The sequence below is a fragment of the Physella acuta genome, unplaced genomic scaffold, assembly GCF_028476545.2.
Source record: "Physella acuta isolate Inbredline_101_S28 unplaced genomic scaffold, ASM2847654v3 ptg000896l, whole genome shotgun sequence".
Classification (NCBI taxonomy): Eukaryota; Metazoa; Mollusca; class Gastropoda; family Physidae; genus Physella; species Physella acuta.
In genome coordinates this window covers 81,534-100,538 of record NW_026732413.1, presented here as the reverse complement: position 1 = coordinate 100,538, position 19,005 = coordinate 81,534, and the positions used below count along the sequence as shown (strand labels likewise).

At 36.7% G+C, this 19,005-nt stretch overlaps 2 protein-coding genes and 1 long non-coding RNA gene across 3 annotated transcripts; 2 read left to right on the top strand and 1 right to left on the bottom strand.

Annotated features, from left to right (window-relative positions):
- Positions 1 to 356: 356 nt before the first annotated feature.
- On the bottom strand, positions 357 to 10,365 carry LOC131952925 (uncharacterized). The gene is made up of 11 exons (XM_059315862.1): positions 10,241 to 10,365; positions 8,379 to 8,545; positions 6,586 to 6,692; positions 5,023 to 5,087; positions 4,163 to 4,238; positions 3,391 to 3,554; positions 2,387 to 2,526; positions 1,611 to 1,742; positions 1,408 to 1,510; positions 1,158 to 1,279; positions 357 to 829 (listed from the first exon to the last, which is right to left on the bottom strand). The coding sequence occupies exons 1-11, from the start codon at positions 10,269 to 10,271 to the stop codon at positions 581 to 583; spliced, it is 1,356 nt and encodes a 451-aa protein (XP_059171845.1). The 5' UTR covers positions 10,272 to 10,365; the 3' UTR covers positions 357 to 580.
- Positions 10,366 to 11,822: 1,457 nt separating this feature from the next.
- Positions 11,823 to 15,275, top strand: LOC131952934 (uncharacterized). The gene is made up of 3 exons (XR_009388578.1): positions 11,823 to 11,889; positions 14,287 to 14,362; positions 15,220 to 15,275. It is a non-coding gene; the product is annotated as an uncharacterized LOC131952934 (long non-coding RNA).
- A 1,549-nt stretch (positions 15,276 to 16,824) lies between these two features.
- Positions 16,825 to 18,808, top strand: LOC131952933 (uncharacterized). The gene is made up of 4 exons (XM_059315869.1): positions 16,825 to 16,956; positions 17,055 to 17,157; positions 17,280 to 17,401; positions 18,457 to 18,808. Exons 1-4 carry the CDS (start codon positions 16,849 to 16,851, stop codon positions 18,703 to 18,705), a joined length of 582 nt encoding a protein of 193 aa, XP_059171852.1. The 5' UTR covers positions 16,825 to 16,848; the 3' UTR covers positions 18,706 to 18,808.
- Positions 18,809 to 19,005: the final 197 nt, after the last annotated feature.

Genomic DNA, 19,005 nt, shown 5'->3' with positions numbered 1-19,005 from the left:
TAGATTAGAATCTAGATCTACTGTATCTAGATTAGATCTAGAAATCTAGTAGATCTAGATCTATAACGTTTTTGTAAAGCTAAAATAAATTAGACCTTTACTTTTCTGTTTACATGCTTCCATCATCAGATTTATTACTGAACGTTGTGGTGTGCTTGAGTTTGAAGGTAAACGAGCTGTAAGATTTTTATATTGAGCCTAAATCACAGCTTCAAGGGAAACGCATTTTTTACCGTTATTTTTTTCTTTTTTCTTCTCTGACTGTGTGAGTACATTGAAATACAAATCTGACTTTTTTCTCAAAACATTCCAGTCGGTATTATTTAAAGGAAGAGATAAGAACACAGACGCATTATTAAATTAAGGATGGTTTATTCATTTTTAATTTCATCCTATTCAGCCACAACAAACGGCCTAGATAATTATATAATTAGTAAAAATATAAACTAAGATCAAATTAAAACAGATAAATGTATACATTAGTAGATTTGTGTGCTGGTGTTTTAACAACCCTACCATGACTTACAGTACCACATAGACTACACGTACGACTCCTGTGTAAGAATGAATACATGTGTAGCTAATTGACAACAAAGAAGGAACTGGCGTTCGTGTCTTCTTCTGTGTGACCGACGAGCGTCTTGTCCATGTTGTTGTCTCCATTAGTAGTGGACTCGTCCATGGACAATGGACTGTTCTTGATGTCCAGTTTCTGTTCTGACCAGCCGAGGCAGACCATAGAGCCCCGGGTGATGATCTGGGGGTGGTAGGTCACGTGCTCGACGCCATCTTTGTCCAGCCACTTCTTCTCAATCAACTCCACAAACGGCTGAAGGGGGAGGAGGTGGCAGTAAGAAAAAAAAATCTCAATATCATTAGTTCATCTCTGTTGAAGTGTGTGTCTATTATCATAACAAAATAATTGTACTGATATTTTGTCAATATCAATTGTTCTTTGTAACATCGATGTGTATGTGTTATAGAGTCTAGACAGAGAAATAACAAAGACAACATAGTGTTTGATGGGTATTTTATGGTTGTATTGTATAATTGGGATTTACGGCAATGCAAAACAAAGATTTCCTTCAATAAAACCAAAACAAAACAAAAAACAAAAAAAAAACAACCAAAAAAAAAACAACAACAAAACAACTCACTCTTTCTTCGGGTTGAAGAACTCCGCCTGCTTCCTCAAGATGAAAAGCCTCGAGTAAATTGTCAAGGTACACGACATGTACAGTGTTTCTACTCTCAAATTTGAAGGTAACGGCGAACACACCTGTAAAAATACAAAGTAATCAATAACCAATGTTGCGAGCTAGAGCATCTTTGTATACAGAACATGTATTAAAACATTTCGACATACAACAACTTCTTTCTTTTTACAACTAGAAAGTTGGATTTGACCTTTAGGGTTGGACAAAGTGGTTCCAATCTCAAACTCCACGACAGAGCACTCTTGTCTCGCTAACAGCTGAGCATGGGCTCGAGACGATGGCTCAACTTCAACCTGCACAAAAATTAGTTCGGTCACAAAACGCAGGTCAATGTACTCACTGTTTACACGACGTAATGGGACATAATGGCTGAGGGGAAATTTGAAAACATACCTGAGAGTTAACCTCCCATGTGTGAGTCTCAAGGAAAAATCTTGGGTTGTCCATTTTTAGATTAAGGTTATTGTCTTTGGCCATTGGTAAAAGCGGCATTAGGACTGCAGAAAGGTTTAACTTAATACACACCTGAATGAATGTATATATATATATATATATATATATATATATATATATATATATATATATATATATATATATATATATATATATATATATATATATTAGTGTTTACCAATAAACAAAATATAAAAAAGACTAAAAAAAAAAGACTAAACAGATCGAATTTTAAAAAAATATGAGTTTTTAAAAAGTTGATCTTTTAATAAAGAAAATAAATTTCTTTTGCTCTATAGCGACGCACTAGAAATAATTAACTCAACATTATCGAAATATCTACATCTAATCACTTACATTGACTATCATGTCATTTAAGTTACACTTCGCTTATCTTGTATCATGTTGTATCATGCTGTTATGTTAAATATTTTTTACCGTATATCAAGTCTGAACTTAAGATGTGAATTGTCTCCATTTATAAGTATGTCATCTCCTTATAATATTTGGCTTGAACAATTTAGAGTGTTGAAAATACAATAACAAAATACAAAATCTCTCGATGTTTTATAAGTAGTATATGACATGTCAGGGTTTAATTTTATTGACAACTAGCAAAAAGTGATTACTACATTGAGTTACGCATACACATACAGACATAACTCCTGTACCAAACACTACCATACATTAAGATACATTCTACACCTAGCCACTACCTGCTTGTTGACAGTGTAACACTGTTCAAGGTCCACGTCCACCCACGATGCTGTTTTACGGGATCCTTTAAAAGGGTGACATTGTTTACTGCCGGCTTTGTTGTCATAGTAACATGACAAAAGCGTCACCCATTTGGTGCCTGCATGAACACATGTATATTAGTCATTAGAATGAACGCATGCATATTAGTCATTAGAATGAATACATCTGCGCATTAGTCTTAAAAATAAATACGCGTTGGCCTTGAAAATGTCTAAATTTATTGCAATAAAAACGTTGTACTGAGTGATTAGGAATAGGACTCTATAACATTTGATTCTCTATAATGGCACCACTCTACTGATATAGCCGTCTCCAAAATTTATTATCCCGGAGAAGTTTAAACGGTAAAATAATTTCATCAATAACGAATTGTATGCAGCAGAAGCGTTACAAGAAAAGAATTCTCGCATATATATATATTGTGGTTGTGTTGTGGTTGTGGTTGTGTTGTGGTTGTGTTGTGGTTGTGGTTGTGTTGTGGTTGTGTTTGTGTTTGTGTTTGTGTTTGTGTTGTGGTTGTGTTGTGTTGTGTTGTGGTTGTGTTGTGGTTGTATTGTAGATGTGTTGTGGTTGTGTTGTGGTTGTATTGTGGTTGTGTTGTGGTTGTGTTGTGGTTGTGTTGTGATTGTGTTGTGGATGTGTTGTGGTTGTGGTTGTGTTTTGTTTCTGTTTGTGTTGTTTTTGTTTGTTTTGTTCTGTTCCAAAGTTGGTACATTTAAAAAAGAGCGGAGCACGGGATGCAGCTAGTATATATATATATATATATATATATATATATATATATATATATATATATATATATATACATATATGTATACATATATATGTATATATGTATATGTATATATATATATATACATACATACATACATACATGTATATAATATAGATCAGCTGTTGTACCGATGTGAACACATGTATATAATATAGATCAGCTGTTGTACCGACGCGAACACATCACCTGGTTTTACATCTCCTCGGCGGGTTTTGATCACACTCCCGTCCTTCACCTTGGTGATAAACTTGGGGACGCCGTGCTCAATGGTTAACGCCTTCCAGTTGATGTAACAGGTGAGGCGGTTCTGATGCATCAACAGATAGTCTCTCTCGTATTCCGGGGATTTTCTAAATCAAGTTAGCCCTAATTGTTAAGGTATCACAATAATTGAAATTTGTGAAACTATAATATTAGTTTAGATATAGACGCAGTCAATGTCTTTTTTAATACAGCGTTAGTTGTGTTGGTGATTTCATACAAAGGAGATACTTAAGGAAGATTTATGCACATAGTAAACTCAAGATGTTGAGATTTTTCATAGAAAAGATAAAAAATTTCATTAATGCACAATATAAAAAAAGTCAACTTGAATACTTAAAGAAAATACTTCTAAGTTGTTTTTTTTTAATTGCTTTGACGAAAACCGAGAGTGACATATTTGTATTTCCATTTCCCGTATTTGTTTTGTGCCCTCACCAAATCCAACAACAAAAATAAGTGTTTTGTTAAAGATTGTCATAAGTGCAAAACTATTTTTGAAAATATATTTTAAAATGTATTTTTGGACGGGTCCAGATGATATCAGAGGAATGGCGCTAAACTGGACTTCTCAAGGAAAAAGAAAACTGACAATGCCAAGGGAGACGAGAAGGCGTGATGAATCAAGTTAAACAAAAGCTCGAGGAATCAAGTTAAACAAAAGCTTGCACAAAAAGGCTGTGTTTAAAGTACTCACTCTAGCAGCTTCTGCCAGGCATAACGCCGAATGACGTCATCCAGTTTAAGGGTAGGAATATCGTTTAAGCTTGTAGCTGTTATTGATATATATATATATATATATATATATATATATATATATATATATATATATATATATATATATATGAACGTCTCGATAGATGTTGTTAATTGTTGTATTGTGCTTACATAGTATATATTTTGTATATAAAAGTAAATATTTTCTACATAAATCCAATTTCGTTCGGGGGGTGCGTTAGATTTCTTCGAAAAAAAAATTAACAGAAAGAAGCACACAAACATTTAGTAAATAACGTCACTCACTCTCCTGCAAACATTTTACTTCCGTATTTTCACCAATATCCACACCTTATTTATCATCACACCCGGCCCGCTCACCCCTCGACTCGAACTTCCATCTACTTCTGCATATATCGCCAACAGCCCGAAGACGTAAATGTGAACCAGTTTATACCAAAAGAGAAAATAGCCCCCTTTAGACTTAACCTTAAGCTTATGTGTTGGATTATAAGTATGTTTGGTTTGTTTAAGGTCGCTCGGTTAGAATTTTGCGTTACGTTAAAGTGTGACTGTCACACGCCTTGCGGATGGGAATGTGTGTGTTAAGACTTTTGTAACGATGTGCTCCGGAAGTAGATATGTTTATATTTGTGAGTGTATGTATATATATGTGTGGGTGTGTTTGTGTGTGTGTGTGTGTGGAACAATGTTAATTGGAATAATGGTATTTGTGGGGGGGGGGGGGTTGAGGAAGCGAGGTCTTAGCACATCTGGCGTAGCCAACACTTTTGTTTGGTGAAAATGAAACAGTTTTCTTGTTTACAACGCTTCGCTTACCCAGGTCCTTTCTCAAGTCTCTAATACTCCTTGTATCCTTGCCCATTGTGACTATTACGAACAGTCTAAGGATTAAATAATTTCAAAATGTTATGCCATCAGATAAATAAATAGTACCAAGTATAAACGAGCATTGACTAATAAAAAACCAATTTGTTGGTTTCAGTAAACAAGAATGATCATCTAAAAGATTCAAAGACCAACCGTTTAACCAGTCCCTAACCCGTACCAAAGATCAACCCTCTGGTTAGTACATTGATCAGCTAACAGACAGATCCACTGACCAGCATACAGACCAACTAACTGACCAGCATAAAGACCAACTAACTGACCAGAATACAGACCAACTAACTGACCAGCATACAGACCAACTAACTGACCAGAATACAGACCAACTAACTGACAAGCATACAGACCAACTAACTGACCAGCATACAGACCAACTAACTGACCAGCATACAGACCAACTAACTGACCAGCATACAGACCAACTAACTGACCAGAATACAGACCAACTAACTGACCAGCATACAGACAAACTAACTGACCAGAATACAGACCAACTAACTGACCAGCTTACAGACCAACTAACTGACTAGCATACAGACCAACTAACTGACCAGCATACAGACCAACTAACTGACCAGAATACAGACCAACTAACTGACCAGCATACAGACCAACTAACTGACCAGCATACAGACCAACTAACTGACCAGAATACAGACCAACTAACTGACCAGAATACAGACCAACTAACTGACCAGCATACAGACCAACTAACTGACCAGCATACAGACCAACTAACTGACCAGCATACAGACCAACTAACTGACCAGAATACAGACCAACTAACTGACCAGCATACAGACCAACTAACTGACCAGCATACAGACCAACTAACTGACCAGCATACAGACCAACTAACTGACCAGCATACAGACCAACTAACTGACCAGAATACAGACCAACTAACTGACCAGCATACAGACCAACTAACTGACCAGCATACAGACCAACTAACTGACCAGCATACAGACCAACTAACTGACCAGAATACAGACCAACTAACTGACCAGCTTACAGACCAACTAACTGACCAGAATACAGACCAACTAACTGACCAGCATACAGACCAACTAACTGACCAGAATACAGACCAACTAACTGACCAGCATACAGACCAACTAACTGACCAGCTTACAGACCAACTAACTGACCAGCATACAGACCAACTTACTGACCAGCTTACAGACCAACTAACTGACCAGCATACAGACCAACTAACTGACCAGCCTTGGATCTCCACAATGACAAATCCATAGACCAGCCCACTGACCAACAACTGACCTACCACTGACCATCTCACTGACAATCTCCATACCAACCCACATCGAACCAGACTAACCCACAGACGAACCAACTGATACGTAAACTAACAAAGCCAATGATATCCTCAACCCACCAATATACAGGAAGATCAACAAACTAACCCTATAACATATTTAACCTTTAACTAACTGACCAGCTCAGTGACCATTACTGGTGCTAATATTTTCTAACCTTCGAACCAGTCGTGTGATTTTCTTAACCAGTGCCAAGTGTGCGACAATTGAGAGCAGGCCCAGAATAGTCTTCGTAATCCAGACATTTTCGGTGAGATTAAAGAGCTGAAACAAATACAAGTTTTCATTTTTTAAAACCCAATAAATTAACTTCTTGTGCTTTTACATGATAACTTTTTTGAAATTGTGTACGTTTATAATTTACTAGTTTAAAAAGAAGCGTTCATTATTCTGGCAACTCTAAGTTAATTAAATCATCAGTGGTTGTGTAAGCTATAGACCAAATTAATTATTTATTATATAAAACAAAAGGGATATTGTAAGGTTGTTGATACATTCCAACACCCTTAAAACGGCTATGTCTAAGTAAATGTTAGAGACTGATTTTTTTCGACAGCTCCGGGCTACTAAAAACCATGTCTAAAACTATCGTCATCATGATCTTCAGCAGTAGCAGCATCAGTATGATCGTCATCATCATCATCATCATCATCATCATCATCATCATCCTCATCCTCACCACCACCACCACCACCTTCACCATCACCATCACCATCACCATCACCATCACCATCACCATCACCATCACCATCACCATCACAATCACAATCACAATCACAATCACAATCACAATCACAATCACAATCACAATCACAATCACAATCATAATCATAATCATAATCATAATCATAATCATATTCATAATCATAATCATCATCATCATCATCATCATCATCATCATCATCATCATCATCATCATCATCATCATCAACAGCAGCAGCATCGGCATCAGCATCATCAGCATTATCATCATCATAATCAGCATCAGCATCATCAGCATCAGAATCATTAGCATCACCATCAACATCAACATCAACAACATAATCACTACCCTTCACCCCTGATAGGGTATGAGCCATTAACCTAAGATCTCCAGAGCCCTCTGTCCTGTGCCATTTTCTCAACCTGTCTCCGTGTGCAACCCATCTTTGTGTTTTCATTCTCAAGGTCCCATCGCCAGGTGGTTCTTGGCCGATCTCTTTTGCGTTTTCTTTGAGATTTCCAACTCGTTGCCTGTCTGATGGTGTTGGTTCGCGGTCTGCTGAGCGTGCGTCATATCCAACCAAAGTCCATGTGGTAAAGTTGTTTCTACTGAATTAACCGAATTCCATTTCTATGTTCTTTGGTTGCTGTTTTCATTACCCAGTCGATGATAAGAAGGAAAAGGAGAGGCAACAGCAGTCAGTATCGACTGACTCCAGTTCGCAACTTTTGTAAGTTGGCCTACATGGACGTCTACTTTAAAGCGTTTTTATCAAGCTTTACAATTTTCATTGGAATGCCGTAGTGGCATAAGAGCTTCAATAGGTAATAAAACGTGTATCGATCCCCCCCCCCCCCCACCCTTCTCCGTTATTCTTTTACACACAAAGTGAGGAAATATAAACATATTTAGATAAAACGTTATATTTTAGACTAGATTCTATACTTTTTTTTAAATAGACCCAAACAAATAATGTCGCACTGCTAATAATTTTCTCATTTTGGTTGTTGTTAAGTAATTGTTGATACAGGCTTTGTTTAAAGCAGAATTCCTAGGTTAGGTATTTGTTGCAAATGTAAAATGTTTATGCTGACAAATGTTTAGGATCAGGATAGCGTGTAGTCGTTGCTTTTTTCTTTAGCGTAGCTGTATGCATGTAGCGATTGCTTCGATGCTCAGATTTGTAGTTTAATAAACTCGTGCATGTTAGAATTAGCACCTATTAACTATTGACAAATTTTACTCACCTTATATGTTTTAAAATACTCGACAAACAAGGTACTATCCACAACTGCTAAAATCACTAAGAAACATGCAAATATCGTATGGTCAAGGGCGCTCTCTGTCGCTATGAGAAAACTTTCGAGGCTTGTGACCTCTGTCGGTTGGCAGTGTGGAACTGACATCTTCTGGTCTGCAGGGAATGTAAAGAATGTAAAGAATATAAATAATGTAGAGAATGTAAAGAATGTAAAGAAAGTAAAGAAAGTAAAGGATGTAAAGAATGTAAAGAATGTAAAGAATGTAGAGAATATAAAGAATGTAAAGAATGTAAAGAATGTAGAGAATGTCAAGAATGTAAAGAAAGTAAAGAATATAAAGAATGTAAAGAAAGTAAAGAATGTAAAGAAAGTAAAGAAAGTAAAGAATGTAAAGAATGTAAAGAATGTAAGGAATGTAAAGAATGTAAAGAATGTAAACATAGTAAAGAAAGTAAATAATGTAAAGTAAAGAAAGTAAAGAATGTAAAGAATGTAAGGAATGTAAAGAAATTAACAAAGCTTCCCTGAAAATTTCAGCGCGCTAGCTAACTGGGAAGTGCCAGAAATTTCGATCGCAAGATTTGATTGGAAAGACAGAGACGAAAGCAAGTTAAAGAAAACGTGGGAAAAAATGAAAAAAATGTAAAGAATATAAAGAATGTAAAGAATGTAAAGAATGTAAAGGATGTAAAGAATGTAAAGGATGTAAAGAATGTAAAGAATGTAAAGAATGTAAAGAATGTAAAGAATGTAAAGAATGTAAAGAATGTAAAGAATGTAAAGAATGTAAAGAATGTAGAGAATGTCAAGAATGTCAAGAATGTAAAAAATGTAAAGAATGTAAAGAATGTAAAGAATGTAAAAAATGAGTAGAATGTAAAGAATGTCAAGAATGTAAAGAATGTCAAGAACGTCTCGAATGTAAAGATTGTAAAAATGTAAAGAATGTAAAGAACGTAAAGAATGTAAAAAATGTAAAGAATGTAAAGAATGTAAAGAATGTAAAGAATATAAAAAATGTAAAGAATGTAATGAATGTAAAAAATGTAAAGAATGTCAAGAATGTAAAAAATGTAAAGAATGTAATGAATGTAAAGAATGTAAAGAGAGTCGGATGTTAAAGTGGGTGAGGTGTAAAGGAGAAAGGGTAGTGTGTGTGCGTGTAACTGGGAGTGTGTAATTATGTGTGTTTGTGTAAAGGTGTAAGTGTGTAGATTTTGGTAGGCCGGGAGATGTATGGAACTATCTGTAAAGATGTCTGATAACGCGAACATACCCCCTTATCTTACTTGTACTGATACTATCTCAAAACTAAAAGACTTTAGTTTTGCTTACAATTTGCATTTCTAAAATTCTAATAACCAAAGTAAAAAGATAGTTACAAACCTTTATAATAACACGCTTTTCAACTCACTAAATATGTGAATTTTTTTTTAAACCTTGTTTTTTTAGTAAAACGCGTTGACTGTTAAAACGTCTCTGTAACAAACCTTTGAGCGCATTTTTGGTATACATAGACCTAGATCTATATCTTTTTGTTTAGATCTGGATCTAGATCTACTAACTGTATACTTTTTTTTCTTTTTATAAATTTAAGTATCCAAAATATTGTTTTAAAGAAAGACGTAGTCCCAAAACGTGCTGAAAATGTATACAGAATGCCTACGATAGCCACCTACTTTTTATTAATAAGCTAGATCTACGTGCTGAGGAAATTGTAAATATTTTAACCTGTGCTGTGCGAACTCTCCGGGCCGATACTATTTTATTATCTACCTCATAACTTAAAAAAGTAAACAACCAAGCTAAAAAACAACAACAAAAATCAAATTGAACAGGACTTTTACTTGTTTTAAGCATTCTCTTGGCCTGGGTCATGACTTCCGTCGTTTAGCGAGCGTCAACTAGATTCTAAATCAAGATAATTTTTCCAACATGTCCGCCGTGTCCTTGTTGTAAAAAGTAACAGGTAAATACATGGTGATATCATTGGCGCGCTTTTACGTGCGCACTGTCTTGCACTGTGTTGACGGGAGTTAAAAATAAAGTTTTTACTCGCTCGAATGAAGAGTAGGCCTATATTGGAAGTGTTGTAATCTCTAATAAACCGGGAGTGATCTCCCATAAACTTTCTCAATTATTTTTTCGTAAGGCCTAGATGTGAATGATAAAGTTGATTATCGGGACCTCGCGGGGCACTGGGCAGGTGAAGTAGAGTTCACCTGTTTCTATGTTCTCAGCATATGAGCGAAATTGGGATTTTTAACACAAATGTTAAGGCAGTGCTGCTCTATGGCTCGGAGACTTGGAGGGTTACGAAGACAAAAAACTGATAAGCTACAGGCATTCGTAAACAAATGCTTACGACACATACTTAAAATAAGATGGCCAGACAAAATATCAAACAAAGACCTGTGGCGAACTTTAAAGCAACAGCCAATAGAGGTAGCTATCAAGGCCCGTAAATGGGGATGGATCGGACACATTAAGAAAAGAAAAAGAAAACATCTCAAAGCACGCTTTGGACTGGAATCCCCAGGGAAAAAGGAGGGTGGGCCGGCCAAGGAAGACATGGCGAAGAACGGGTGAAGAAGAGGCGAAAACAGCTGGGCTCACATGGGCACAGATGATGGAGCAGCCCAAAACCGAGTCCGCTGGAGATGTGTGGTTGCAGCCCTTTACTCCCCAGGGGCCACAAAGGAATGATGATGAGTACTATTACAGATAGATAAATGAAATTTCACATGTAAGTAAAATATGGTCAGTGACTAGTCTGTTGGTTAAAGTTTAAATAATATGTTATGGGTTTAGTCTGTTGATTTCCCTGTATGTTGGTAGTGGATTATGTCATTGGCATGGTTGGTTTATTGTCGGTTGGTTAGTGGGCTTGTCCGTGGGTTGGTCTGTGGACGGGCCAGTGGGTTGGTCTGTGGGTTGGGCAGCGGTAGTGGCGGTTTGTGTGTTGGCGTGGTTGGTCGGTGGCTTGGTCTGTAGGTTGGTCTGTTGGTTGGTCTGTAGGGTGGTCAGTGGGTTGGTCTGTGGGTAGGTCAGGTGTAGTGGCGGTTTGTGTGTTGGCGTGGTTGGTCAGTGGCTAGGTCTGTAGGTTGGTCTGTAGGTTGGTCTGTTGGTTGGTCTGTAGGGTGGTCAGTGGGTTGGTCTGTGGGTAGGTCAGGGGGTGGTCAGTGGGTTGGACTGTGGGTAGGTCAGGGGGTGGTCAGTGGGTTGGTCTGTGGGTAGGTCAGGGGGTGGTCAGTGGTCTGTGGGTAGGTCAGTGTTTTGTTTGTTGGTTGGTTCGTGGATATGTATATTACGTAATGTTTATACTGGTCAGAGAGTTGGTCTTTGGTTCGGGCTCTATTATTCAACGCTTGTTTTACTTGGTACTATTTATTTATTAAATGGCATAACACTTTGTAATTATTCTATCCTAGGGTTTTCTTAGAAGATACATTAGTCAATGATGTAAGGCGCATCGCAGACTTAAGAGAGCACCGAAGTAAGGAAACGTTATGAGCTACCTTTTTTTTTTCATTTTTACCAACAACAAAGTGGGCCCATATTCTAGGTCAGATGTGTTAAGACCATAATCCTCAATCTCTTTCCCACTAATACCTTCCTCCCGAAGAGCATCGCCCCGCCCCCTAAAGCACACACACACATACACACATACACACAAACACTCACACACACACACAACCACACACACGTACACCCAATTACAACTTCCCGAGCAGTACATCGTTACAGAAGTTTTTACACCCTCCCTCCCCAAGGTGTGTGACGACATTCACGGACGAGCTTTAAGGAGTCGAAAACTCAACACAAACCCATGTCTAACAATAACCCAACACAAACCCACGCGTAACAATAACCCAACACAAACCCATGTCTAACAATAACCCAACACAAACACATGGCCAACAATAACCCAACACAAACCCAAAAAATGTCTAACAATAACCCAACACAAACCCATGTCTAACAATAACCCAACACAAACCCATGTCTAACAATAACCCAACACAAACACATGACCAACAATAACCCAACACAAACACATGACCAACAATAACCCAACACAAACACATGGCCAACAATAACCCAACACAAACCCATGTCTAACAATAACCCAACACAAACCTACGTCTAACAATAACCCAACACAAACCCACGTCTAACACAGAGGCGTAGCGATGGGGGGGGGGGGGCAGGGGGGGTACTTATGTCCCCGGGCGCCGACCTTAGGGGGCGCCAAAATGGGTTGTAAAAACAAATTAAATTGATATTTTAGCTGCATTTTTGCATTATAAATAGTTTGAGGGGTGGGAGGGGGGGGGGGGGTGCAAATCGAAAGTTTGAGGGGGGGGGGGGGTGCAAATCGAAAATTTGCTCCCGAGGGGGCGCTAAATTGAAAGTTTGTCCCCGGGCGCCGGGAAGGGTCGCTACGCCTATGGTCTAACAGTAACCCAACAATAACCCACGTCTAACAATAACCCAAACACCTAAGCCTAAGTTTAAATATAGAGTGGCAATTTTTCTATTTCGGGCTTTACTAGTCCACATTTTCGCCGACCGTTGGTTTGTGAGTTATTCAGAAGGGAAGGTGGGAGACAGATTCAGGGATGGGTTTGGGTGGGTGGGACGATGAATATGTCGGGAATAGCGCTGACAAGGCAGATGTAAGATGTTTGCAGATTGTAGTGTTATTTAGCAAATGTTAATTTTACTTTTTCGATAGCGCTATCTGGGGTATTTGACAAGGGTATTTATGTAAAACGTGGGGCTGCGATTGTGTTCAAGGCGGTGGCGTAGCTAGGATTTTCGGGCCCCTATGCAAAAATTATTATTGGGCCCCTACGTTAATCTGTAAATGTGTATTTTATACGTCCATAATTGTGTATTTATACGGTGTGATTATGTAGTACCTCGTAGCGTAAAATACCTTTGATTTTATATCACTTTTATGAAAAAACAAACTAACAAATTAACTGTAAGACTGTAACCTTTAAGTAACCTAACATAGTAGCTTCACGAGGCGGGGGTCTCACAATTTAGGCGTGACACCATGACGAAAACTCGTGAAAGTCCATTTTAACTGCTCCTGTATGTTCGATACTTAGGATGGCCAAATTACTGACCCAAAGGGCATATCTACAACTTGTTTCATAACATCATTATAATGGAGAGACTCGGGGCGCCTAATTGGCCTAATCATATACTAATGCCGAGGCGGCTAGAGGACACCCTTTATTTTCTTTAGCAATTGATTATAGTAGCATTCCGTATCCCTAGAGCATGGCGTTCATTAAAACAAGTGTATGCGCCGTAGCGCTCGCTAGGGGAGCCCGGGGCTCCGGCTGATGCACCTGTGCAGTTTGACCGTTAAATTAAGCAGTAACCCTGACCCCTTGTGCAGTACAGCCAATCCACTGACCCCATGTTCTAAGAAAGTGTGGGGGCCTTTTTTGGAACTTTTGATTTTTCTACAGTAGAAAAGAAAATTATTTTTGATAATACAAATATTAAACTTCCAATGTAAAAGTTAAAAAGAATTTAAAGCGGGAAAAGGGCCCCTATGTGTATTGAGCACCTATGCCCTGCTTACTCTAGCTTTACCGTATCTACGCCACTGGTTCAAGGGGGTGGGGGCTCAAATATTTCCTACTTAAATGAGCCTTTTATTATTATATATCATTATTTCACATTGAAGCTGTTTATTTATGCAAAAGATTGTTTAGTCCATCTACTATTCCAGTATCTTATATTAAGCAAATATTTTAACACATCAATTGATATTTATGTTACATTATTCCACATCACACCTTACTCAATATAACAAAATGATACATCATCTAGACTTTCTTGTTATATAATAGATATCTTCCCATAACAGCCACCAACTTAAAAGATATTCTGACCCTTAAACTGGATGAAGTCATTCGGCGTTATGCCTGGCAGAAGCTGCTAGAGTGAGTACTTTAAACACAGCCTTTTTGTACAAGCTTTTGTTTAACTTAATTCCTCGAGCTTTTGTTTAACTTGATTCCTCGAGCTTTTGTTTAACTTGATTCCTCAAGCTTTTGTTTAACTTGATTCCTCGAGTTTTTGTTTAACTTGATTCCTCAAGCTTTTGTTTAACTTGATTCCTCGAGCTTTTGTTTAACTTGATTCCTCGAGCTTTTGTTTAACTTGATTCCTCGAGCTTTTGTTTAACTTGATTCCTCGAGCTTTTGTTTAACTTGATTCCTCGAGCTTTTGTTTAACTTGATTCCTCAAGCTTTTGTTTAACTTGATTCCTCAAGCTTTTGTTTAACTTGATTCCTCAAGATTTTGTAATATTTACTTATTAATTTGACCACATCTACTTTACCGATAACAAGACGCTGTGACAATGCAATTTGTCATAAACATGTGATTTAACTTTTTGTAATTTATTTATTTAAAATGTAATTACAATTTTCTATATAAAGTAAAAATTTCCCGTGCTATTGCTCACTTAAGCTCTATTGAATTTGCTGAATGCACAAAACAAATACAGAAAATGGAAACATTAATACGTGACAAGTTTTGCCCTAGGTCTTCTTTAAAAGAATAAAAACATCACCTCAAAAATACTTTTTTTATGTATTTTAGTTGAACATTTATTATTATGTGGATTAATGTAACTTTCTTTTATTTTTTGTAAACATTAACAGTTTGTTGTGTGCATAAAATTGCCAGTACATCTCTACCTGTATTACGAAAATACATTTACTGCGTCATTATATAAACTTAATGCATCACAGATTTCATTTACTACGGTGTTATAAAAATTAATTTCATTTAGGACATCCACGGAACCCGTGAAAGACTTTCTGCTGATGCATCAGAACCGCATCGCCAGAGTTTCTTCCAGGCATCTCTTCGGGGGGGCGAAGCCCCCCCGAAAAATTTTTACCGCCCCCCCGAACGATATGAAATTTATATAATTTATATAGAAAATATATACTTTTAACAGTGTCCGCCCCCCCGAAGAAAGTTTACCGCCCCCCCGAAGATTTCAAGTGCCCCCCCGGAGAAAAAAGTCTGGAAGAAACACTGCGCATCGCCTGTTATGTCGACTGGAATACGTTGACCTTTGAGCATGGGGTCCCCTTGTTTTTTCCCAAGGTGAAGGACGGGAGTGTGATCAAAACCCGTCGAAGAGACATACAAACAGGTGATGTGTTAGCGTCGGTACAACAGCTGAGTTTTAAGTCCGAGGGATAGGTGTGTGGGTGGGGGAGGGGGGGGAGGTTATGTGGAAATCATAACACTTTTTTTACTACCCCTAATTGCTTCTAATTTAGCTTTTATTAATACATATATATATATATATATATATATATATATATATATATATATATATATATATATATATATAGAGAGAGAGAGAGAGAGAGAGAGAGAGAGAGAGACGCGGCTATAATATTATTGGTTGCAGGGTGGAGTATTGTTTTCTAGTAACGATTATGTTGGACAAACTACATTGTTCGTAAATTTACTCTGAGGTTTAACCATTTTTCAGAATATAATTTTAGATACGGCTAAGTCATTAGAAAAAGCATATTTGGTGCCATTATAGAGAAACAAATTTAAATCAAATAATGAAAGAAGTCCTTCTCTCAGTTAACTTTAACTCAGTATAAATAATTTATAGCAAATAAGGTAGACATTTTAAAGACAAATGCGCATGTGTTCATTCCAGGCAACCAATGGATCACGCTCTTGTCAGGATTCTATGATAACAAAACCGAAAATAAACAGAGTCACTCTTTCGAAGGATCACGTGACACAACATCGTACGTGGACGTGGACCTAAAACAGTAATACACGGTCAACAAGCAGGTAGTGTTCAGCAGTAGAAAATGTATCCTAGTGTCTGGTAGTATGTGGTAGTATGTGATTTGTCTATGTGGATGTGTGCGCATGCCTCAATGACGCAATCACATTTGCTTATTTTTAGAAATTATACCATTTCCTGTCCCTCTTGCCGCATAGCTATATACCATTAATAGAACTTCAAATCATCCAACATTATATTATTGTTAATTATCCAACACTCTGGATAATTAGAGTCGAAATATTGTGTATACGGTTATATTTCACATATTTAGTTACAATTTGATGTCTGGGAAAGAATTAAAATAAAATAACCGGATAATACAAGATAAGTTAATTGAGATACAAAATGCAGATATTTCGTTCATATTCGGAGACTGTTAAGTTCACAATATCTATTGTATCACAACAGAGGAAATGCTTTTTTCTGTTCATTTTCAGTTTAAACTTTCTTTTTAATTTACAAGTTTCTAAGCTTTTATAGTGTGAATAGACTTTGTTTACTGCTTCATACACACACACACACACATATATATATATATATATGTGTGTGTATCTATACATTCAGATGTGTGTAAATTTAGATCTCTCTGAAATGCATATCCCGGTTGGATTACAATTAAACAAAGATAATAACCTCAATCTAAAAAAGGACAACAACAGAGTTCTTGGGGAAACTCGCACCTGGAAGGTTAACTCTCAGGTATTTCTCCAAGTTTTCCATATGCCATGTTGTCACCTTACGTTGTGTAAATAATGTATATCTTGAAATACATTTTTAACCGAGAAATGTATTTGCAGGTTGAAGTGGAGCCATCGTATCGCGCCCATGCTCAGCTGCTAGCAAGACAAGAGTGCTCTGTCGTGGAGTTTGAGATTCGAACCACTTTGTCAATTCCTAAAGGTAAAACTCAACTTTTAGTTGTAAAAAATAAGATTTTACATGCAGAAATATGATGAATTTTCTGCATACAAACATTTTCCTAGCTCATAAAATTAATTAATTATATTGCATATTTTAAACAGGTGCCTTCGAGGTTACCTTCAGATTTGAGAGTAGAGATAGACAATGGGAGGTGGACATTGAAAACATTCTCGAGGTTTTCCGCCTTGAGGAAGTAGGCAGTGTTCTACAACCTGAAGAAAAGGTGAGTTGTTTCCCTTTGATATAGGGCTTTAGAGAGTGTAGGCCTATAAAGTGCATTGTAATCGTGCACAAGAGTTAAATACAATTTTGACAGTTTTCGGCGTTTTCGTGGTAGACAAAATTGTATATATAGATATAAGATTATATACTTGGATTACTTTTAAAGTTGGAGTGACCGCCGATATCCGGACATCCGGTACTTTACTCTGTTTCCGCTTTTTAAAACACAGATAACACAAGTACCGTTTTAGTTAGGAACATGTAATGTTATGCATAGATATAACATTTTTTTCTTTTGATATGTGAAATATTGAGTGGTTTCCGGGGACTGTTATTAGTTACTAGTAGTATTTTCTCAAAAAATGTTTATTTGTTAGCGTAATTATTTTTCTACTCGATTATATTCTATTTTTAAAAATCCAGGTATTAAAAACAATTAATACAAAACATTTCTATAGCCCAATTACACCGAAAGTGCCATTACAGAAATGTTCATTTTGCAGTATTATCATTAGTAGGCCTACTTGAGCGAAGTGTATTACCTTCTGTATCATTATAACATATACACATCTACATCCGCGACAAAAGTGCTCATTTATCGTGTCAACATACACACGAAAAACTATTTGCACTGCGTCTGTACATGTATGTATTTTATTTGATTCAGTCTGCAATTGTTGCTTTACCCTTCCTAATTACTAGCTTGGCTACCCGAAATGCACAAAATTTGAAAATCCACTCCACACAAAATGTTGTCATTACAACCCCATTTGAATACTATAAAATACACACCCTTGACAAATTGTGTCTTTGTTGTTTCTTTGTCTTGAGTTTGTAATTATTTTAATATATATATATATATATATATATATATATATATATATATATATATATATATATATATATATATATATATATTAAAAGAAATATTCTAGATTAAAATTAAACAGATTTAACTATTTTTAATAACATATTAATAATAGACACAAATTTCATGAGAGATAAACAAATGTTACTGATATTTTGTCCTCACTACACCCCCACCCCCACCCTCAGATGTTTGTGGAGTTGATTGAGGAGAAGTGGCTGGACAAAGATGGCGTGGAGCACTCGACCTCCTACCCCCAGATCATCACCCGGGGCACCTGTGTCTGCATTAACTGGACTGACCAGAAAGTGGACATCAAGACCAGTCCATTGTCAATGGACGAGTCCACCTCTGATGGAGACCACAGCATCAACAAGATGTCAAGGGACAGAAGTATTGAAGACTCGGGCCTCAATTCATTTGTTGTCGTCAATTAGTTATACATAGTTCAATCAATATTTAATCATGTTTCTAAATTTTAAAATCAAAGTTTAAAAAAAATGTGTTTACTTAATTTCAGGCACAACCAATTACTTTTAAACGATAATTTTTCTTTTTTTTGAGTACATTAAAACTTGTTATTAAAAAAAAAATTCTACTTGTTTTTTTTTCTCTGGCTTTAGTATTTATGAAATTTGACAATTAAAACAGCCTGTCGATAGTCCTAGTAAGTTTTTTAAAAAAATTAGTAAGTCTTTTTAAATTGATTTTTATTATGTTCCTTCTTTTAAGCAAGA

Coding starts and splice junctions, on each gene's coding strand:
- LOC131952925 (XM_059315862.1), bottom strand. CDS start 10,271: ATGACCCAGGCCAAGAGAATGCTTAAAACAA. Junction 3,555..4,162: donor GCCTGGCAGAAGCTGCTAGA/GTGAGTACTTTA, acceptor AACTTGATTTAG/AAAATCCCCGGAATACGAGA. Junction 1,743..2,386: donor GTTACACTGTCAACAAGCAG/GTAGTGGCTAGG, acceptor ACATTCATTCAG/GTGTGTATTAAGTTAAACCT.
- LOC131952933 (XM_059315869.1), top strand. CDS start 16,849: ATGCATATCCCGGTTGGATTACAATTAAACAAAGATAATAACCTCAAT. Junction 16,957..17,054: donor CCTGGAAGGTTAACTCTCAG/GTATTTCTCCAA, acceptor ATGTATTTGCAG/GTTGAAGTGGAGCCATCGTA. Junction 17,402..18,456: donor TTCTACAACCTGAAGAAAAG/GTGAGTTGTTTC, acceptor CCCCACCCTCAG/ATGTTTGTGGAGTTGATTGA.